Source organism: Diadema setosum, chromosome 2, assembly GCF_964275005.1.
Source record: "Diadema setosum chromosome 2, eeDiaSeto1, whole genome shotgun sequence".
NCBI classification, from domain to species: Eukaryota; Metazoa; Echinodermata; class Echinoidea; order Diadematoida; family Diadematidae; genus Diadema; species Diadema setosum.
In genome coordinates, this window is record NC_092686.1 from 1,193,618 (window position 1) to 1,215,116 (window position 21,499).

At 37.8% G+C, this 21,499-nt stretch overlaps 1 protein-coding gene across 1 annotated transcript; it reads left to right on the forward strand.

The window, feature by feature from the left end:
• The first annotated feature begins 658 nt into the window (after positions 1–658).
• On the forward strand, positions 659–20,673 carry LOC140238696 (dnaJ homolog subfamily C member 2-like). The gene is made up of 17 exons (XM_072318599.1): positions 659–1,035; positions 2,004–2,200; positions 3,335–3,410; positions 3,726–3,827; positions 4,402–4,546; positions 5,074–5,154; positions 6,340–6,497; positions 7,646–7,767; positions 8,290–8,358; positions 8,805–8,885; positions 9,816–9,901; positions 10,744–10,813; positions 11,420–11,604; positions 16,911–17,011; positions 17,505–17,612; positions 18,062–18,240; positions 19,017–20,673. The coding sequence occupies exons 1-17, from the start codon at positions 969–971 to the stop codon at positions 19,083–19,085; spliced, it is 1,896 nt and encodes a 631-aa protein (XP_072174700.1). The 5' UTR covers positions 659–968; the 3' UTR covers positions 19,086–20,673.
• Positions 20,674–21,499: the final 826 nt, after the last annotated feature.

Genomic DNA, 21,499 nt, shown 5'->3' on the forward strand with positions numbered 1-21,499 from the left:
AGGAGCTACGAGAGTAAAGCGAGCACCGAATGGGTTAGCCGCCGAGCGTAGCGGGCTGGGTGCGTTCTCATCAGATGCCGGGCGCCGGACGATGCACATTTCATGTTGCGTAATTGCCAGAAATGCAATGACGACATTTCCGTTTCCCGGCCGCAATCAGCATCTAGAAGCTACCAGGTAAATATTTTGACTGCTTTCAATGAATACATACGGAAAACATTACCACAGCACACAGGCTTTGTCCAACAAAACTGTTATAACTTCCGCACTGATTTAGGTAATGCTCCAGTCAGTTTCACCGAGTAGGCCTACGTACAGTACACGTACGAGGAATTTAATTCCACAACATGAAGAGAGTATGGGTAGCAATTTGAAATATTCATATTATTTTCTAGATTTCAGAGAGTTACATCCAGCAAATACATCTAATTTTTTCTAGCAAATTAATATTTATTGACCTGATTCATTTATGGTGTTTGTTTTACTTAATTTGTAGAGAATAGCTGATTTTAATTCATTCTAACGCAATATTATAAATATAAATCGTAATTGATCAATTGGCAGCCCATAGTACAAATAAAATCGGCACATGTAGTAATGAATGTACGTATGCGTCTGCTTCGCCCATTTGTCCGGTGTGCACATGTATACCTGTGCTGTAAATATAGTGCATGCAGTGGATCCATGGATGGAGCTGAGGCTGAGGTGGTGGTAAAATCTGTTCCTACCAGCTAAGATCACTGGTGACGTGCATGGTGGCAACACCACTCACCGGGTGCACAATACAACTACGGAGTAGTTTTCTGCAAGACTCAAAATACATGTGCTATTATTAGCATTATCCTCTTTTTTCAAACCCGTACATGGTCGCAATCGCTCAACTAAAGTAAATTAAAACTATTCAACAGTTCAAAGAGACTTGGTAGCAATCATCACACATATAAAAGAACGCAAGGAACAGACAGACAATGGTGCTTCTTTTGCTCCCACCCGCTGTAGCAGAAGATGAAACAGAGGTCATCGGCAGCCTGACAGGTGATTACGTAGGCGTAGCCTAGTTGTAAGTGGAAGTAGTAGTAGGCACTAATATATTACTGTTAGTACTGATCAGTTCATCTTCTGAAAATTGCAGCTTACACTAAATGTCACTAGTTGCAGTAACTATACACAGCCCAGTCGCTGTACATGGTACGTCGCGACAGGGCTCATGGGCTGTACGCGCGCGACCACCAACCACTAGGAGAGCGACGTAATCGTATTACGATAGCTTTGAATTTTGATACTTAACATCATTTTTGTCACCTCAAACTCAACGAGTATACTTTTCAATATTTACTCTACATCTGATGCTATCAGTATTCAAATGTACGCAATGAAACTTATCGAAATTGATCATCATATCCAGCATGTCCACACGGTACACAATCTTTCACGCCAGGCCTAACTATACACAGCCCAGTCGCTGTACATGGTACGTCGCGACGTACCGACGGTCAGGAATTGCGCCAGAAAGTGTCATTTATTTGTTCCACGGACTTATCGCAAGTGGTCTCCATGGACCCAGTGTGGCGGACTATTCTTCTGTAATAGAAACATGAATTTAACGTGAGTAAAGTATTCTGTTAAAGGAGAAAAGTATACATTTTCCTAAGTTTTGTAGTTGTGTTGAGGTTCCTCACTTTGAGGCTGCATGCCGCGCTCGTCAGACGCTGTTTTCGCATAGCGTAACAGCGTCTGGTCGGGCTATAGTTGCAGATAATGTTAACTTTTCTTTATTGAAGATTATTGAAATCGTGAGTCAAGACTCATAGTTTCAATCATTGTTGTAGCGTAGAGACAGTAATCAGTAGTTTGAATGGGGAGAATAAAACCAAACTCGGCCAAGATACCACAGCAATGTTTTGTAGCCATTAAAATGCAGAAGTAGAACCAGAGAACTGAAGCCTGCACTGCAAAATGTAAAATAGTTATCTGTGCAAAATTTTTATCATGTGATATCATAGCTCCTACTTCAGTTCAGCTTGAGCCAGTGGGACGGTGGTTCGAGGCCAGACTTCACCGACAGCGAAACCACCTCTCAACATCCTTCACCGACTCGCTGCCCAGTGATGACGATGACGAGTCATCGGGGGAGGAGGACCTTCTGGATGAAGACGAGGATGATGCCATGCTCTTGACCCTTGACCCTAAGGAGTGGAAAGTAAGCCTGTGCAGTAAATATTCCATGCATGTGATTTCCTCTGAATTATAATGCAAAGCAAAACAAAATAAAAACACAGCTGTCCTTCCCCACACAGCAGAGCTTTTGTCTTGATAAGAATTCTAGCTAATATAATGTTCTCTTTCAATGATCATGCAATTGTGAGCATACTTCGATCACACCATTCACTTCATATTTATGGCAAATTAACTTTATCCAAAGATGTCTGGAAGACAGCGCTAGCAATGAGAGAAAATTTGTCATGTTGAAAAAGTATAGAGGGCTTAACTGTATCAGAGAGATGGGTGTTTGGAATGATACTGATGAAAGCAAAGCTAACAATTTAAAGTTATGACCATTTGACCATCAGTATGTCTTTGGATTGTATAAGGCTATGTGTCAAGTTGTAAAAAGAAAACAAAAAATACTGCAATATGAATGTACATATCACTAAAGTGAAGAAAGTGTTTCAAGTGTTTGGTCATGATGAGCATATTATATTGGCCAATGTTCTGTAGTGAACACCAATGAAAATGTTTATCTCACAAAATTTTGATTGATGAGCTGTACATGATGTGGTTGTTAAATATAAATGTCATTGTAGAATTGGCCAAAAGTCACAAAAGTAAAAGTAAATTACATAAATAATAACCAAAAATGAAAATAACCAAGAAACACAAACACTGACAAACAATAGTTGGCAGCATTTATGGAGACTGCAAACTGCAGTTATAATCAAGTTGGATTATCATCTGTTCCCATTCTTATCTCAACTCTTACCTGTATGATGTTCCCTTTCATATCAATCTATAGTGCCCAGCTTTATATTGCCAGTTGATTGTATAAATATACACTGTAGCTCTATATAGTTAGTAGTTGATCAAGTGTATGGTGTTGCTCTTCGCCATGCCTCCAAATTCTTTAATCGACCCCCCATAATTAAGTAAAACTATGTTTCACATTTTGTATAATTATGCTAAAGTACTTATGATTGAGTATATTGATCTAAGACTTTCATACTTGGTAATCTTTATCCCCAACTCACATTTTGGAACTATTTTGAAGCCCTAAAAATGGATTTGGCAAGATGCTAGCATGTCACTTTAATGTATATTTCCCTTCTTTGTTTCTCAGAATCAAGACCACTATGCTGTGCTGGGTCTCTCTAAGCTGCGGTATAAAGCTACCCAGCATGAAATCAAGAAAGCTCGTAAGAATCCTTTCTTTTTGTGCTGTTGGTTCTGTATTTGTGTGTTTGTGGTTTTGTTTTGTTTGTTTTGTTTTGTTTGTTTTTTTGTTCTGCATTATTTTCCACTCAATTCATTGCATTGAATAGGTGATGAGTTACAGTAACATGATTGTGAGGGGAAAATTAATAAAAGATTTACAACCACAGAAATCTTATTACCACATTGTATATTTATAGGCTTTACACTACTCTGATGGGTATGTAATGTGCATCTGTGTATGATTGATTGATTCATTCACTCATTCACTCACTCACTTATTTGATGTATGTATTCAGACAAGCGTAAGGTGCTGAAGCATCACCCTGACAAGAGAGAAGACCGAGGGACCAAAGTGAGGCAGGCTGGGGATGATGACTACTTCTCATGCATCACTAAAGGTATGCCACCTTGAATGTTAGTTTTTCAGAAAGTCAGAGAGAAGAAACAATGTTTTGATTTAAAAGCGAAGGTTGAAAGAAATTTGAGCTATGCTGGTATTCTGAATAGGACATGAAAACATGTACATGAATATAAACACTATCATTATAATTAACACATCAGTATTATTATCATTATCATCATTATTATTATTATTATTAGTAGTAGTAGTAGTAGTAGAAATAGTAGTAGTAGTAGTAGTAGTAGTAGTAGTAGTAGTAGTAGTAGTAGTAGTAGCAGGAATGTACATGTAAGTAGTTTTAGTACCATTGCTAGATAATACCTTTATATTTTTCAGTGTTGATTTGTAATCAGTTACTCTGTGCAGATGGGTGATTTGTAATCATTTTTCCTAGTCATACCAGTGTGATTTTCCCATATTCCATTGTCTCATAGTATCTAGAAGGAAAAAAACAAGTTTCCAGGAAAGACCTCTGGTCTGTTTGATTATGAAACTTTGTTGCATCTCATTTGTGGCCCCTAGATGTTTTCCAGTTGTTCATTTAATGCTACCTTTCTTTTCCTTTTCCACAGCATATGAGATTCTGGGAAATCCTGTGAAAAAGCGCGCATATGACAGCGTAGACCCAGAATTTGATAACGATGTGCCTCAAATGAACCAACAGTCTAAGGACAACTTCTTCCAAGTCTTCTCACCCGTCTTTAGCAGGAATGCTAGGTAATATTGGAAGGAAAGAAAGTGGTACCTTGAGGTATTAGATGCACAGTTTAATGATTTTCAGCTCTTGATGTTGTGATTTTGTTGTGCTTTTGTTGTTTTTTTGTGGATGTTGTGTGGTAAGTTTGTTTGTTTGTTTGTTGTTGGTGTGTTTGTTTGCTGTTGTTGTTGTTTTTTTTTTTTGTGGGTGGGGGGGAAAGCAAATAGAGGGAATTGATTATCCAATATATCATTACATTAGATACCTTTATGTGGAGACTGATTTTGTTTTAGTGCCGTGTCCAATGTTTGTTTTGTCTTTTCAGAGCAGTATCTATGGACCAAGAATTTGTACTCTTGTCTTTCAAGAACGAAATGTTTGTTTCTTGTGTCTTCTACCGTATCCTTTTCTCCTCCTGCCTTAGTTTTCCTGTATATAGTCAGGTGCTGTCTATTTTATCGTTTTTGTCACATATAGGGAACTATATGAAGTAGATTTCTCTGTGGGCCTGTGATATTTCTGATCAAACATGCTCTCCCCTTTGTAGATGGTCAATCAAAAAGCATGTACCCAGCCTCGGCGATGACAAAGCTACCTTCAAGGAAGTCAACAACTTCTACAACTTTTGGTGAGTAGATTACACCTTTGGTGTCCCTGCACAATCTAACAAAGTAGTGTAGAATACAAACTGATTGTTCAAAAGAACGAGGAAATGTGTTTATGTACATGTGTGAGAGCTACAGGCAATTTTGATCAGTAGTGATCAGCTGTAATATTCACTTGATCAGTCAGTAGTAGTTTTTCAAATTCATGAAATTTTTCAGCTGGGAAGTTTTTATTGCAATTGATTGACAAATTGCCCTACATTGATGTAAATAAGCACTGAATTGATCAGTGTTTAGTAGTAGCCATGACAAAAGAAATCATGGGAGTATGCACTCGAGGAGGACTCGAGCAGTTGTGGTCTTCTGATGATGTCCAATATGTGATACAGAGCAAGAAAGAGCTTTCCAGCTATGAACATAGCTTTCTACCTTTCAGGCTTGACACTTCTTGGAGATGTCAGTAATCTTTAGATTGTGTGGTATAATCGATTACTCAGAAAAGGAAACCTCACCTTTCTTTGATATTGTTTAGTATGGGTTGGTCTGCAGTTGCCTCAACCGTGAAATGGCCTGCAAGGGGCTTTATAACAACCCATTTGCTGGCTTACCCATGGCAAGTAAAACCGGCAAGAGGGCAAGTAACATGAATAGACACTTGCCTTGTAACTCTTTGTGAGCCATGGTGTAAACCCCCTGTGGGCCACATTCTGAGACTGCAACAAATGATCACAATGGGAAAACATCCTTCTTTTCAAAGCCATATAAGTTTATAGAAGTGTTTATGTTAGAAATGCAGTACAGCAAAGTTGTAGAGAAAACTAGTTTTACTGTGAGGCATGACATTTTAGTATTAAAATTGCCACTGGCATTCGATGCATATTGTGTAGACAAGAACTTTAACGTGCATCTCAATTTTGCGAATCTTAACTCGTGAAATTCATGAAATTAAAATGCACACAAAAATTCATTTTTTGACAATGTAGCTATGATGCCTGTGCTCTATTTTGTCACATTGGGATTTATCAATCAGTTTGTACGCAGTTAAACACTTTCGCAGAATATGTGAAGTCGGCAAGCAGTCTAATGAATTGGGCATGCGAATGTGGCATGCAAAAACTAAAGATATGGGGCTCTTCCCCCGAGTACCTCTTCAGGCTAGTTGGAGATGTATCTTATGTAATATCCTGCTCTGTTTGTATTGGTTTAAGGTATGACTTTCAGTCTTGGCGTGAGTTCTCTTATCTGGACGAGGAGGAGAAGGAGAAAGGAGAGTGTCGGGAGGAGAGACGATGGATTGATAAACAGAACCGTGCTGCTAGGCAACAGAGGAAGAAGGAAGAAATGACCAGACTCAGACAGCTTGTCGGTGAGTTTGCCCTGCCACCAAGAATTTAAACACTCCATACACTGGCAAGATGTGGATAGCATAGATTTGAATGAAAGTTACATGTAAATGCAGTTCAAATTTACTAATGCGATAAACTGAAACACATTTCATGAATACTATTTAAGTCTAAACTTTTGTTTGATTAGATGTTTGTGCTTAACTAATTTCTGTAAACTTTCCTTGTTTATGATGCAGATTGTATAGATGAGGGTACATTTGCACATAATTTGATCTGTCTCAAAATGTGTGCATGTCATTAGGTTTCAGTTGGGTCCTGCATTTTACCTGGCAAAATATGCCACGTTAATTACACCATTTTAACACGAAGTGTTCACCTACAGTCAACGCCATTACATGCTTAGGACTTGTCAAAGGTTTCTGTTAAAGTTAAGATTTTTGCGATGTGGAAATTTTTTGTACACTTCACACGATATGAAACTGGTGCAAAAATTAAAGCATGTGAATATTTTTCTTGTTAAAGTAATACTGTTTTATATTTCAATCCCAAAGAATTAAAAACACATGAAATTCATCTTACTCGACAGAGTGCAAAAAATTAAGCAAATGTTTCCACTTTTATAGTAGTCAGGTAGGCAGGACAGAGGGAAGTGGATTGAATGGAGAGGGACAGCTAGAGGAATACCCATAGGCAGATATCGAATTTGTTGTCAAAGGTTTCTGTAAAAGTGGAGATTTTCGCGATGTGGAAATTTTTGTGCATTTCATGTGACATGGAACTAGCAGGAAAATAGAAGCATGTGAATATTCTCTTTGTTACATGTATATAAATACTGTTCTATATTTTGATCCTGCAAGAATCAAAAACACACAAAATTCATCTTGCCCAACAGAGGACAAAAATTACTCGCGTGAATGTTTCCACGTTTACAGTAGTTAGGTAAATGGGACAGATCCTAGAGGGAAGTGGAATGAATGGAAAGGGAAAGCTGGAGGAACAACTACAAGAGGATGTCAAATTTTCATTGTAAATGTTGACTTTCTTAGACCCATTGGAAACTGGGAAAGATTATTCACCAGACTTACAACTTAAATGATGTGTACTTCATATGTTAGAGGTAACTTATCATTGAAAGCATATTATGTCTTGCTGACATTTTTCAATGTAGACAATGCATACATGTGTGATCCTCGTATCAAACGATTCAAAGAGGAGGAAAAAGAGAGGAAGGCGAAAGAGAAGAAAGCTAAACAGGATGCAGCGAGGGCAGCAGCCATGGAGAGAGAAAAGGTGATTGTCACAATTCATTTTTATACCATCGTGCAAAAATTGCCAGCCATTGCATCTGTATTATATTTGGTATGTTTTTTTCTTCATGTACTGTTAAAGAGGAAATTTTTGCAGTGTGGACATTTTTTGCGCATTTCATGCACATGAAAAAAGAAAAAGCCCTCAAACTTTTTGCTTGTTATATGTAATATTATTTCATATCTTTATGTCAAAGTAGGTATATTGTAGGGGTATACCTGTTCTGTTATTTCTAGTTTTCTTCACATTCGCTAGTCCCGTAGAGTGAGTGAATTTGCTGTCATAATGCAGACCAGTTACCTTTTACCGTAGTATTCGGTGCCAAAGCTCTTCACTGCCAGGGCAGCTGTGAGCTGTTTGAAGTGCCAGCTCAGCTGTTGCGACCTTCAGAGAATTCAAAAACATGCATACTGTCATCTACACAAAAAACTACTTGCTTGAAAAGGTCCATTTTCGCAATTATTTGACCATGGAATTAATCAGAAATTGTTTCTGCATCCACAGGAGAAGCAGGCCGCCTTGGAAGCTGAGAGACTTGCCAAAGAGAAGGAGGAAGAAGAAGCCAGGGCAAAGGTCAGCCGTGGCCAATTACTTAATGAATTCAACACAATGGGAATTTCAGTGAAAAATAAGCTATAACTGCAAGAGAAACCTTGCAAATATGTTTTGCCAGGAATGTAAGTTTCCTTACAGTGTGGGATGAGACCATCAAAAATTATGGAACATTTAAAAACTGAAAAATACAACTGCAAGTAAGAATTCTGTACTGGGATGTTTAGACAAATTTCTTAGTATGTACAGTTATTCAATTCTTGAAAATTTTAACTATTAAGATAACTTTTCTCTTTTTTGTTCTCCCCCAAAACATTACCTTTATGACAGGTGTGTGTTATCTCCTCTTACTCCTTTAACAAGATTAAAGAGCAAAACCTTGAAAAAATATGTCTCTTCAAATAGATTCACATGACATTTAATTGTAAACCATGATGCTTTAAGTGGATGTTACATTCATGTCACAGGCTCAAGCTGCCAAGAAAGAGAAGGAGGCGCTGAAAAAGGCAATGCGAAAGGAGAGGAAAGCTCTTAGAGAAACCTGTAAGGTAAGTCACCCAGTAGTCTTTAGTTAGTCTTTAGTTTTAGTTGAGTAGTAGTCACTCATCATATGAACATGTGCATCGTTCAAGTCCATAGTTTTAATTTGAAAAATACATTCACTATGCAGAATTATCTAATCTATGTCTTGAAAAATTGTCGTTGTCATGACCATCAATTTAGTTGCCACTCTACTACATAACCTGCTGTGAAAGGACTGTGATCAAACCAGCCTTCTCCATCAGCTGTTTGCTTGGTTGCAAGTTAAAACCTTCAATCTGATGTTTTCTCATTGTCCTGATACCAAAATGTTTCCAGAATTCCTTACCTTTTAGACCCTCTCATAATGCAGTAAAATAAAGAAAACTTTCAAATAAATATTGTCATTTTTTGTGGATTAATCACATTGGTGTTAAAGGTCCAGTTTACCTTTGGGAGCAGTGATTTCAAAAATGTTCAAGATATCATATTTGATGCATATGTGTAGGTCTGTTGTATCATAAAACATCCTACCATATGAAACATTTGCAATAAAACCTAAAATATAAGGAGATATCAGGGTTTTTCTCAGTAAACCGTAACTGTATACGGTTTAGTATGGAAACATTTTTATTATAACTATTGTTCACATTTTGTGTATTTAACAACACTTGACATCGATTATACGGATTCAAATTTTGACAGTGGTTGTTTCTATCCCTAACTCACATTTTAGAACTATTTTAAAGCACTAATGCTTTCATCTGCAAATGGTAAATTGTGCCTTTAAATGGTGAATAAGACACATACAAATATATCTGCCAAACTGGATTGTATCTTAATGTTATCTCTGTGATATTTTCCTTCTGCATACTGTTTTTGGGTTTTTTTTTTTTTTAAGTATTGTTTGTTGAGCAATGTCATTTTTTGTTTGTTTTTATGTCGGTCTGGAACTGCAGAAATATGGCTATTTCACTGATGAGGATGGCATAGTAAAAGCTATGGAGGACATGGAAAAGTTATGTGAGAAGTTGTCTCTAGTGAGGTAAGCATTGCTGTCGGACTTAGGAATTCAATTATATAGAAAATAAATATACAAGGAATTAATGAAGCCACCTTTTGGTAACTGTAAATTCAAGTCAAACAGGCCATCATTGCCACTGGTTAGTTATTGGCTGTATAATAACTTTTGAAAATTGAGAGTAAACTAGATGCCATATTTAATGAGAGCACACTTCAACCTGGACTTCAAGGAAGGCAGTTCTATTTGAATGTTTTCATATTTTCTGTTTATTCTCTTTATCTATGTTGTCAGCTTTTAGTGTTCAAAAAAAAACAAAAAAAAAAAAATAGCTACCAAAAATTGTAATTGAATAAAGTGAAATTAATATGCAATATCTTTTCATCTTTCTTTATTCATAACATAAAAAGGTACAGTGTTAGAATGATATGAAAATGCAAATAAACATTTATGATAACACACAGGCATACAGGATATACATTCCCCCATATAAATACAGCAGTAAATATGCATCTATAGGAAATACAGCATATACCATACAATGTACACACAAGTATTATATCTACATATTTGCTCTTTGGACTCTCCCGGATTTTGATATATGTGTGGCATTATTTACAGTTCTGCTGTAGCCCTTTACGATACATTTGTCAGGCATAACCGCTTTTGTGTCATTTATCAAATATTACTATTATTTGTGCATGCCAGGAGCATAGATGTGCATATTCTTAATTATCAAATATTTCCCCAGTTCTGCAGATTTCATGAAATATCTTTATCTCTGTGTGTCTTGATTCATATTTGCCAAAATAGATTATGTCCAACTTTTGAGGTAAACTGAATCCATATCAATTTTGATGTTGCAGGTTACAGGAGCTAAACGAAAATTTCAGCAAAGCTGATGAATCGCAGTCCAAAACCATCTTCCTTGATGAGGTAAGCTTGAGTGAAATTGTTAAAATTCAAATATCATCTTACCTGGTCAATTACTTGTTATATGTTTGTTTTTGTTTTGTTTTTCTGCTTGTCGATTTGGTCTGTTGAATTAGCTATTCACTGGCTTAGACGGATGAAATTGTGTCATAACAAATTTTATGTGATGTGCATAAAGGAAGAAAAAAAAGACGCACAACACTCTTGCTGGCTTGAGAGGGCTGTATACCTATGAAAACTGCTAGCCCTGCTTGGCCTTGGCTTGCCCATATTATGTTTGTGGCAGTGTGCTTGTAAAAATGACTATGACAGGTGAAATCTCAGCCCAGGAATGAAATTAATAGAACATATTATGTTGCATTTAGTATGTAGCTATCAGGTATTATGTATATATCCGGTTTGTATCATGCAGTCATAGTGTGAGATATTAGTTCTTGTTTGATCAATGTAAGTCTGTCATAACACTACAATTTGTTGGTTGAGAAAGATAAGGGCGTTAAGGCTTCACTAACCCCATGGCATTAACGCCCTTATCTTTCTGAACTGAAGAATTATCCTGCATGACATGGTGGTAAACTCATGGTTTGATACTTGCATCTTCCCATACAGGTTGCCAGGGTAACGGCAGAGATGGAGCGAGAGCACCAGGAGGAGCTCCGTAAGCAGCAGGAGCTACTGTCTAGCTCCAAGGGTGGAGACAGCGGAGGCTCTAGGACGGACAAGGCTTGGAGTGATGAGGATGTTCAGCTTCTTATTAAGGCTGCAAACTTGTTCCCTCCGGGTACTGGTTCCAGGTAAGGTTTCATTTTATTTTCATTTTTCTTCTCTGTTTATACAGTAGAAAGAACCTGATGAGCTAAGGTTGTGGGACTTTTTTATATAGATTTCTGATGCATCAGTCACTAATGATAATTGATACCAGTTTATTCTCAAACTTACCCAAAACACTTTATATCTTTCATCATTTATTAACCAATAAAGAGTTAAAAAAATGAAAGTCATACTCAATGGTTTACCCTGATGCTGGATATGGGCTACATCTTTGTTATTGTGTTTGCATTTGTTATGGAATTGTACAATCTGATAAATGCTTTATAAAGACTTGTCATTGGCTGAAGAGGCCACCCATACAGAGCTTAAAGGTTATGCCTAATTATTACAGTATAACCTCAATAAAAGCATTTGTTGTTATTCATCAGATGTAGTCAACTGAGTTTGAGTTGTTGGGATTTGTTTGTTTGTTTGTTTGTTTGCTTGTTTGTTTGTTTGTTTGTTTTTTAACAAAGAGTTATAGGATAGTATGGATGAATATCCAAACTTTGCTCTAAACCAAAATACCAGATTATCAGACTTTATCTGCCTTTGTTTAATATTTAATGGAACTGCATAGGAAACTCCTGTGATGATATGATTCGGGCTCATATGTGACCGTGCATCACAAAACAAACAAAAAGTCGCACGCACAAAGTTTGGGATCATTGGGAAATTGGGTTTTTAGCATTTTTTTCTTGAACACTTTTTGGTAGACTAGTGTGATGAGTTGTGTCTTAAAGGAGACCTCCGGATGATTTTCAGATTTTTACATTTGAACAACTATAAATTAGTTATACGGGGTACAGAGTTTCAGAATTTATAGTGATTGGGACGAAGGATAAGAATGTTTTCGAAATTTATAACAAATTGCAATGAACAAGGATGATGACATGGCAGCCTCATCATAAGAATGCATGAGTGGGGGCTCAAGGAAGCAGAACAAAAAAAGAAGGCATGCATAGATTATACACAGGTGAACTTGCAAGCAAGTGGTGTTGTAATGGAATTATGCTGCCACATTTCTGAAATATGTGAGGCTCCTATGTCATCGACACTGTTCAGTGTAATTTGTTTAAGGTTTTTCAAAGTATTGTTTCTCTGCTCAAGAATCTCAATAAATTCCACAAATCTATACATGGAACTATCGATTTATGTATCACATGATATGAAATTATGAAAATCGTCTGGAATGCCCCTTTAAAGACTCCCCTTTTCATTTCTTAAAAATGATAATGATAATGATAATGAATAACATTTATATAGCGCTTGATACTGATGTTTCTAAGCGCATCAAATCGGGGAAAAATAATATATATAACGATAAAACAAAATACAGCATTATGTACATATTATGATAACGACAGCAACAACAACAACAGCAAAATTAAGGTTGTGTAAACAGATGAGTTTTCAACAATGACTTAAACCTATCAACATTTTCAGCGTTACGAATATAAAACGGGAGTTCATTCCAAAGAAGTGGGGAAATAACTGAAAAGGCCCTATCACCATAACGTGTACAGGTGCGGGGACCACGTGATAATTGGAGAGCGGAGGAAGAACGAAGAGAACGGGTTGAAGTGGAGGAGCGGAAGGAAATTAAATCTTTAAGATAAGATGGGGCAAGATTATTACATATCTTGTAAACAATAAGGAGGATTTTAAAAGTGATACGTTGATGGATGGGGAGCCAGTGGAGGGATTGGAGAACTGGAGTAATGTGGTCAGATCTTTTTGTAAGGGTCACAAGCCTAGCAGCTGTATTTTGAATTCTTTGAAGTGGTGCAGTACTTGAAGCAGGGAGACCAACAAGAAGGGAATTGCAGTAGTCAAGATGAGAGGAAACAAATGCGTGAATGAGACGTTCTGTGGAAGACTGATCCAATAATTTACGTATCTTACCAATTTTACAAATACCCCAAGCAGCAGAACGACATGAATTCTTAATATGTTGTTGAAAGTTCAGATGCTTATCTACAATAACTCCGAGATCTCTGACGGACTGAGAGATGGGGATAGTACTATCTTCAAAGGAAAATTCTGTTAGAGAGCTACCCCGTCTGAACTGAGAATGAACATATAAAAATTCCGATTTAACACAATTCAATTTCAAATAATTATCGTGAGACCATTGCTTGATATCATCAACGCATCTACTAAGTTTGCAGAGTGCTTCGACTTGGGTATTTGGTTGTATGATTATGTAGATTTGAGTATCGTCGGCATACATAACATGTAAAATATCGTTATGAGAGTTGATTACTGAAGACAGAGGGGCTGTGTATAGAAGAAATAGTAAAGGACCAACCACAGACCCCTGGGGGACACCATGTCTAAGAGGGAACGACTGAGAAAATGCACCGTTCACAGTAACCATCTGGTGGCGGTCGTGTAAGTAAGATGCAATCCATCTCAAGACTGTTCCCGTAAGACCAAAATTAGTCTCCAATCTGTTAAGGAGAATTTCATGATTGATAGTATCAAACGCAGCAGAATAATCTAAAAGCAGAAGAGCAACTTCATGGCCTTTGTCTACTGCTAAGAGGAGGTCATTGAGTACCTTCAATAAGGCGGTTTCGGTGGAGTGGAAGTGTCTGTAGGCAGACTGATTACTAGGAAACAACTGGTGTTCATCAAGATGATCTCTGAGTTGGCGAGCAACCACTTTCTCAAGAACTTTACCAAGAAAAGACAGATTAGCAATGGGGCGAAAATTATTCAAATCATTACGGTCTAAGCTGGGTTTCTTTAGAAAGGGCAATATGAGCGACCTTTTGAAGTGCTTAGGAACTACGCCTGATGACAACGAGAGATTCAGAATGTGAGTTATTGCAGGAAGAAATTCATCTAGACACTCTTTTAGTAGCCATGTGGGGAGAGGATCAAGAGAACAAGACTTGGACGGAAGAGAATTGATGAGACGTTTCATTTGTGACTCAGTGACTAAACCAAACTCAGAAAATACACACTCAGTGTTTATATTTATACGAGAGGAATTAGAGAGAGAGATTTCAGGAGACACCGGGAATGAAGATGCAATGGTACTAATCTTGTTGTCGAAAAACTCAGCAAACTGATTGGCAAGTGCAGGATTTGAAGTATGGTCAGGAAGAGAAGAATCTGGATGTGCAATTGTGAGTCTTTTGATGATGTTGAAAAGTTGTTTGGTGTCTGCAGCAGCAATCTCCTCTCTTAGGTGCCTTGACTTGGCGTCGGCAAGGTGGCTGTAGTAGGTCTCACACTCTTGCCGATACAGCTCTCTGTCAATGCAAAGACCAGACTTGATCATGCGGCGCTCTGCACGGCGTCTACGCTGTTCATACTCTTCACTTTTAACTCTACTTACTTTGGAAAGGATTATGCTACTGCTTTGAAAGTTGGCATTAATCACTTACAAAATGTGTTAATAAAACATGCTCAATTTCACTTTAATCTGATAATCCCTTCATTGTTGTTGCTACGTAGGTTTACATCATGGTTTTGTGTTTTTTTTTTTTGTTCCATTCATCCCACAGCTAGCACAGTTTGGTGAAGATTCAACGCTTGAATAGACTCTGTACTTTGTACTTCAAAACCTCTTTTCTCAGTTCACACTTCCCAGCGTGTGTGCTTTCTTTCCAACATTAGGATAGGTTAGGAGAGTCCATTTGAATTGAATAATACATCATTTTAAAACTTAAAGTCTGCTTTTTCAGAATCTGCTCTTAACTGAAAATCCATGTCTGGCGACTTTTTGTTGGTTTTGTGATGCAGGGTCATATATACAATATTAGGAAGCCAATCACTCTAAGCAGGACAGCTGGTAATTGCGTTCAAGCAGTTTATGAGCAATTATTAGTGACATAGATAGATAAATAGACCAATTTGTAGGGAAAAACAATAATTCATGGACATAAATTATATGTCAGTTGGCATATAGTTATCACTTTGTCACAAACTGAAAAGTTTGTGCGCTGAGGTTGCTGAGAAAGCCAAGAAATTATTTGGAATCATGTTCAAGCAATACTGTACCTTGCCTTGAATGAGACGTCCACCATTTGGACAAAGTGGATTAACATCTGGTTTGAGGGTTATTTGATGTCTAATTCTGAAGTTACCTACATTGAGCCTGGTGTGAATATCAGAAGGATGGGATGGGGGCAGGACGTGGGTGGGGAAGGGAAACTGAGGAATGTCAAAAAGAGAAATGACTTTCAGAATAAACATATCTCATGAGGTGATAAACAAGGTCTATTTCTGGACACAGGCCTGGTAGGGTGTGTTTGTATGACGTAGTGAGTGAAATGACAAAGATGAGAAGACACTAAACTTTTTTTTATGATGTGACTGAAAGAGAGAGGGAATGGGACAATGCACTGTGTGGTACCACGGGTTGTTTGTTTCTTTTATAAACATTCACAGGGCAAAGATGTGGGACTAGGCAAGCACCATGATGGAGTAGTGTAAAACATAGGATTGGAGTGTTGAGAAATCTGAAGTTACTTATGGGAGGCAGTGTAGTATGAAAATTGATTCCTCATCATCTTTTCAGGAAATATTTAGCAGTAGAGCAGCATACCTTAACAAGAGAACAGTGGATATGTACAGTGCACTCCCATTAAAATGGACACGGTTGTAACGAAACTCTCGTTACCCACATCATAGTAAAAGTTCAGGCTCCAAAATTATTGTATGTTTACCTTCATCATACTTAATTTACAAATGGCTGTAACAAATTTTTTATATAAATAATGAAAGAAAAATGCCAGTTCTGGGGACTTTGTTTTTAATGGGAGTCAACTGTACTTTATGACATTTAATTTTAGCAGTAATTGCTGCAGGTGATATCATTAAATATTTGAGATTTAGGACATAACACATTTCTGGTCAAAAGCAAGAGTTGGCTATTTTCATCGTATATACAATACAATACAATCGGATCATTTATATAGCCCCCTTACACAGTCAGTGACTGGTTTCACAGCACTTAACAACAAAATTCAGTCACAGATTAGCATCATAAAGGAAAGTCTTAAGATTCTTCTTGAAGACATCAAGGGATGGGGAAATGCAGACAAACCGAGGTAGATCGTTCCACAATCGCAGAAATATATAACCTGTGGCTGTATAGATGAAAGAGGTGGTTCAAAGAAGGAGAGTAGATGTTTTTCTGTTAGATTAAAATCTTGATTTAACTTACTATAAATCTTGTCCATTCATTTTCCAGGTAGAGATCTGATTTGATTTTTGGTGGTCTCTAACTGTTCATGAAGGTGTGTAATGATTTCTTGCGATTCTACTTGCATAGATATGAGGTGATGGCGAATTACATCAACAGTCACTCGGCATCTGGGATCAAGAGAGTGGCCAAAGATATCATCAGTAAAACAAAAAACCTACAAAGACTTGGTAAGTGAAAGCCATTCAAATAGTAATGTAGAGAAAGAGAAATTTTCTCTTAAGCTAACATACACAATGTATAAAACCATGCTTGATTCCATGCCGTAAAGATCTTGAAGAGTGAATATTTTACAACAATCAGATGCTCGCAAACTCTGAATCACATGCTAGCCGTTTTACCTTTAACCATAGTGATATCCCAGGAGTATAGCAGAGGTGCTTTTATGCTATGTTTCCTTCACCTTTCTTGGAAAAAAAACATTCATCACATTTTTTTTTTCAGAAGTAAATCTTTGTTACGGCTAGATTTTCTTTTTTTCCCGACCTTATCTTGGGGCATAGCACCGTTGAGAAATTATGGAGATCGAATAGATTTAATTGTCCCCTCGAAGCAGTCAACTTATATACTAGCACATTGATTTGTTTCCTATGTTGGTATATATCATAGTGTTGTGATACATGTTATATCATTACTGCTATTCATCTCTCATCCCTGTGATAGATTCATCCATGAAGCAGGCGGCCAATGAGAAAGCCTTTGAGAAGTTTCAGCAGAACACAGGCAAACTCAAGAAAAGTGATGATGCAGCCCCTTCAGAAAAGTTTGATGGTGAGTAAACCAGGACACTTTTAGAGCCTTGTAGTAGGTTTTTTTTTTTTTTTTTTTTTTTTTTTTTTGGGGGGGGGGGGGGAGGGAGGGGGTAGGATGGGGAGAGGGTTCCTTACTGAAAGGTGTTGCAGCATCAATAGTAGGAAAGGATTATAGTTTGAACACATGATGGTAGTGCCCTCGGGGGACCCCTAGGGTTTGGCCTAAATACCTCAAATAAAGAGGGTGTTGTCCAAGGGGCTTGCAGCAATCCCCACATCTTAAGATTTTTTTTTTTTAAATAGCTTACTTCAGATGGAGTGCCGTGTGCTGCTCAACTGAGCACTGGTATTAACCTTTCCATATTTCAGAGACTTAAATCATTTAAAACACCTTCTATCCACACCTGGTGGCATGCTTGTGTCACAGTGTTCTCTCATTTAACTCAATATGTTGAAATCCTTTGCCAGGCGCTGAAGGGGCCTCAGCTGCAGCGGCTTCAGAAGGACCCAAGCCTTGGACCACGGAGGAACAAAAGCGGCTGGAGCAGGCCCTGAAGACATTCCCAGCTAGCACCGATGACCGCTGGGACAAGATAGCCAGCGCTGTGCCCACCAGAACCAAGAAGGAGTGCATGAAGAGATATAAGGTGGGGAATGGGGAGGGGTTTATTTTTAACCCAGTATAACCTTAAACCATCCAGGGGCTGCCTCCCTTGACACCCACACAACCACCTGTTGGCCGCCTCTCTGTCAGTGTTGGTTCATGTATGTGGTGTGTGCTGTATGTTTGTTTCTTTATGTTCAAGACACTTTAAGAATTTCCTTGTTGTATTGTTGTAGCAGTTATTCTCCTTAAAGGGGATGGCTAGTAACTGGTCAGTGGGAATCAGTGGGAATGCTGGAGGATTATTGTTCCAATTCTTGTGGGATTCATTTAAGAGTACATTATAAATCTATTGTTGTGTGAAAATTATTTGCTTCAGAATGGTCTCATATTCAAGTAATGTGCAGTTTAATGCCCTGTCACTGTACAGGCATGCTAGCCTGGAACCATTTAACTGCACAGTACTTGAATATGAGACCATTCTGAAGCAAATGATTTTCACACAACAACAGACATGTAATGTACTCTTAAATGAATCCCACAAGAACTGGAACAATCATCCCCAAGCATTCCCATTGATTCCCACTGATCAGTTACTAGCCATCCCCTTTAAGTACAAAAATCATTTGTCTTGGCCCGTGCGAAGGTATGTTTAGTCAGCAGGGGTTGAGAACACTACAAGAAACCTCAAGATGCTGGAGGAAAGTCAAGGAATTGTTGTTTTACCCTTTTATGTTAACTGTCCTGTTAGTACATTGAATTTCATTTTCCTTTCCCCCTCACCAATCTACATTCATTTCCTTGTTTGCCATATTGCAGGAGCTTGTGGAGATGGTGAAGGCTAAGAAGGCAGCGCAAGCCTCGGTCGCTAAGGCAAAGAAACCGTGACCATGGCGACGGACAGAAAAACATTCATACAAAGAGACAGAGACCATCCAAGAGGACCCAGTGGGTTGCAATTCACTGTTTTCATGACAACTGACCATTTCAGTCCACTCCCTAAAGTCGAGAAAGTATTCTGGTCTGGAAAGGGAGACTAAAGCATCAAGTGATGTGAGGCCAACCTCCTTTGTTTCCATAGCAACTGTCTGCACCTCTGGATACAGTGGCAGACAACTATGTGATACCAGTGGCTAGTTGACATGTCTTCTTCTTACCATTTTTTAAAAACATAATCTGAACTTGCAGATATTGCATGAATTGCATGAGAATGCTATGATTACACCTGTCTCTTTTTAATAGCCATGAAATACCAGGCACAGCCATGACAAAGCTACAAGGAACTCTACTAAAAAAATCCTGTTGTTAAAGAACACAGTGCTTTACCAAGCTCAAATTATCTTGTTGGTGCTGGTTTTGTTACTTTTCCAAATTCTTAAAATATTTTGTTAATGTACTCTGAGCTCTCCTTCGTTAAGATCAAGATTCCACAAAACATCAATATGTATTTCAATTGGAAGAGTGCTGTCTTGTAAACCAGGCACTTTTCAGATTCCAAATTACTAAGATGGTAAGAGATAATAAAAATATTTCAACTTTTGTTTATGAAATATGTGAAAACAATCAATGACCTTGTTATATAATTATATGTCTGTTTACATTGAGACTCCCATGAGATTTACATTCTGATTTTATTGAACTCTGGTTCATAATTTAAAGTTTATAACAGGAATGGAACAGTGCTATATTGAATGACTGTCATTAGGTTACCGGTATGCCTAAGATATTAAAGTGTATGGCAGACATAGAGAAGCATGCCTTTAATTCTAATCATTACAGTCTTGTATAGCAGCTGCATCAAAGTTTACCACCTGGTATTGAGACGTGGGGGAGTTTCATAAAGCTGTTCTTAAAGTTACAAACGACTTAAGAACGATTAAGAACGAATTCTGATAAGTATAGCACATCAGAATGTGTTCCAGTCGTTCTTAAGTCGTTCGTAACTTTAAGAACAGCTTTATGACCCCCCCCCCCCCCCCAAGTACGTTGTAGCATGGGGATACCATGCAATGAGAAGGCTGGCCCAACTTGGATATATTTGAGAATCCCTGTAACGAATTGTGTTCCACTTCACTGCTAATATCTGTGTAAGTACACACACAGCTGAAGAGTCTGTACTGGAGTCAACCATTACCAATGAGGGTATGCTTCAATGCATGTATTCGCTGATGGGCAATTCTGTTTAAACAGGCCTGCACTGCAGTAGCTATGGTTTTGTAATGTATCCTGGTGGGCAGCAAATGGAGATCAATTCAATCAGACCAACCTTCTCGATCTCCCCACACACCGGATCTTTAAGCTCATTGCTGTCTACACCTGACAGTTTGTGTGAAATTGATGGATGGCAATAGAGTGATATTTCCCTTTAAATTTCCTTGTAAGTCCTTCAAGTGACTCAAGTCACTTGCATAATCACTTCCTTCACTGTTATTGTCAATGCATGTACAAAGTACATTCATAATAAAATATTTTTAAAGGTGAAAAATTGCAACTTAATGAATTTGTTTTATTTAGTCATGTCGTAGATTATGCATTGATTTATTGCTTAGTGCAGAATTTGGAAGCTGTGGTGCTTAGTGATCACTATGCATCGTGCATTGCACAGCATCATTTACTTTAAAGATAATATAAAGTTTTGGTACCTCAAAAGTTTCCCTGAGTTTCCTTGTCTTTTAGTTTGTGTTTCAGGTTAAAGTACCTTTCATACAACTAACAATGTGAGACTTACTCGCCCCAAAGTGCTCTCATGTCTTAGTAATCATGCAATAATGGTTTCGTACAATACATGTATATTGATTGTTGCGGTACCGCGTCGAGTCAAACTAACAGCTCGTTCGAATTTTTCAGATCCCGCTCTGCTCTGGTACGAAACCATTATTGCATGATTACTAAGACATGAGAGCACTTTGGGGCGAGTAAGTCTCACAGTGTTAGTTATATGAAAGGTACTTTAAAGGGACTGTACAGTACTGGTTGAGGTAGGGATTCATGTTTTGAACATTCCTAAGTGAGATAATGAAAAGTCTCTTATGAAATATGAAAGAGCATGTAATTTTAAGAAGGATTCAACGTTTATCTGATGAAAATTGGTTTTCAAATGGCTGAGACATCCCAAAAAGTGTTCATAATAAAAGGCGACATGCCACCACTTTATTAGGATCTCTTTGTTTCACCTTGTTTTTGGATATCTCAGCCATTTCAAAACCGATTTTCATCGAATAAACTTTTGATACCCCTTAGAACTACATGCTCTTTGACATCTCATAGAGTGGTTTCTGAATATCTCGCAAAACGTTAAAAGC

Coding starts and splice junctions, on each gene's coding strand:
- LOC140238696 (XM_072318599.1), top strand. CDS start 969: ATGGTGCTTCTTTTGCTCCCACCCGCTGTAGCAGAAGATGAAACAGAG. Junction 7,768..8,289: donor CAGCCATGGAGAGAGAAAAG/GTGATTGTCACA, acceptor CTGCATCCACAG/GAGAAGCAGGCCGCCTTGGA. Junction 11,605..16,910: donor CCTCCGGGTACTGGTTCCAG/GTAAGGTTTCAT, acceptor CTACTTGCATAG/ATATGAGGTGATGGCGAATT.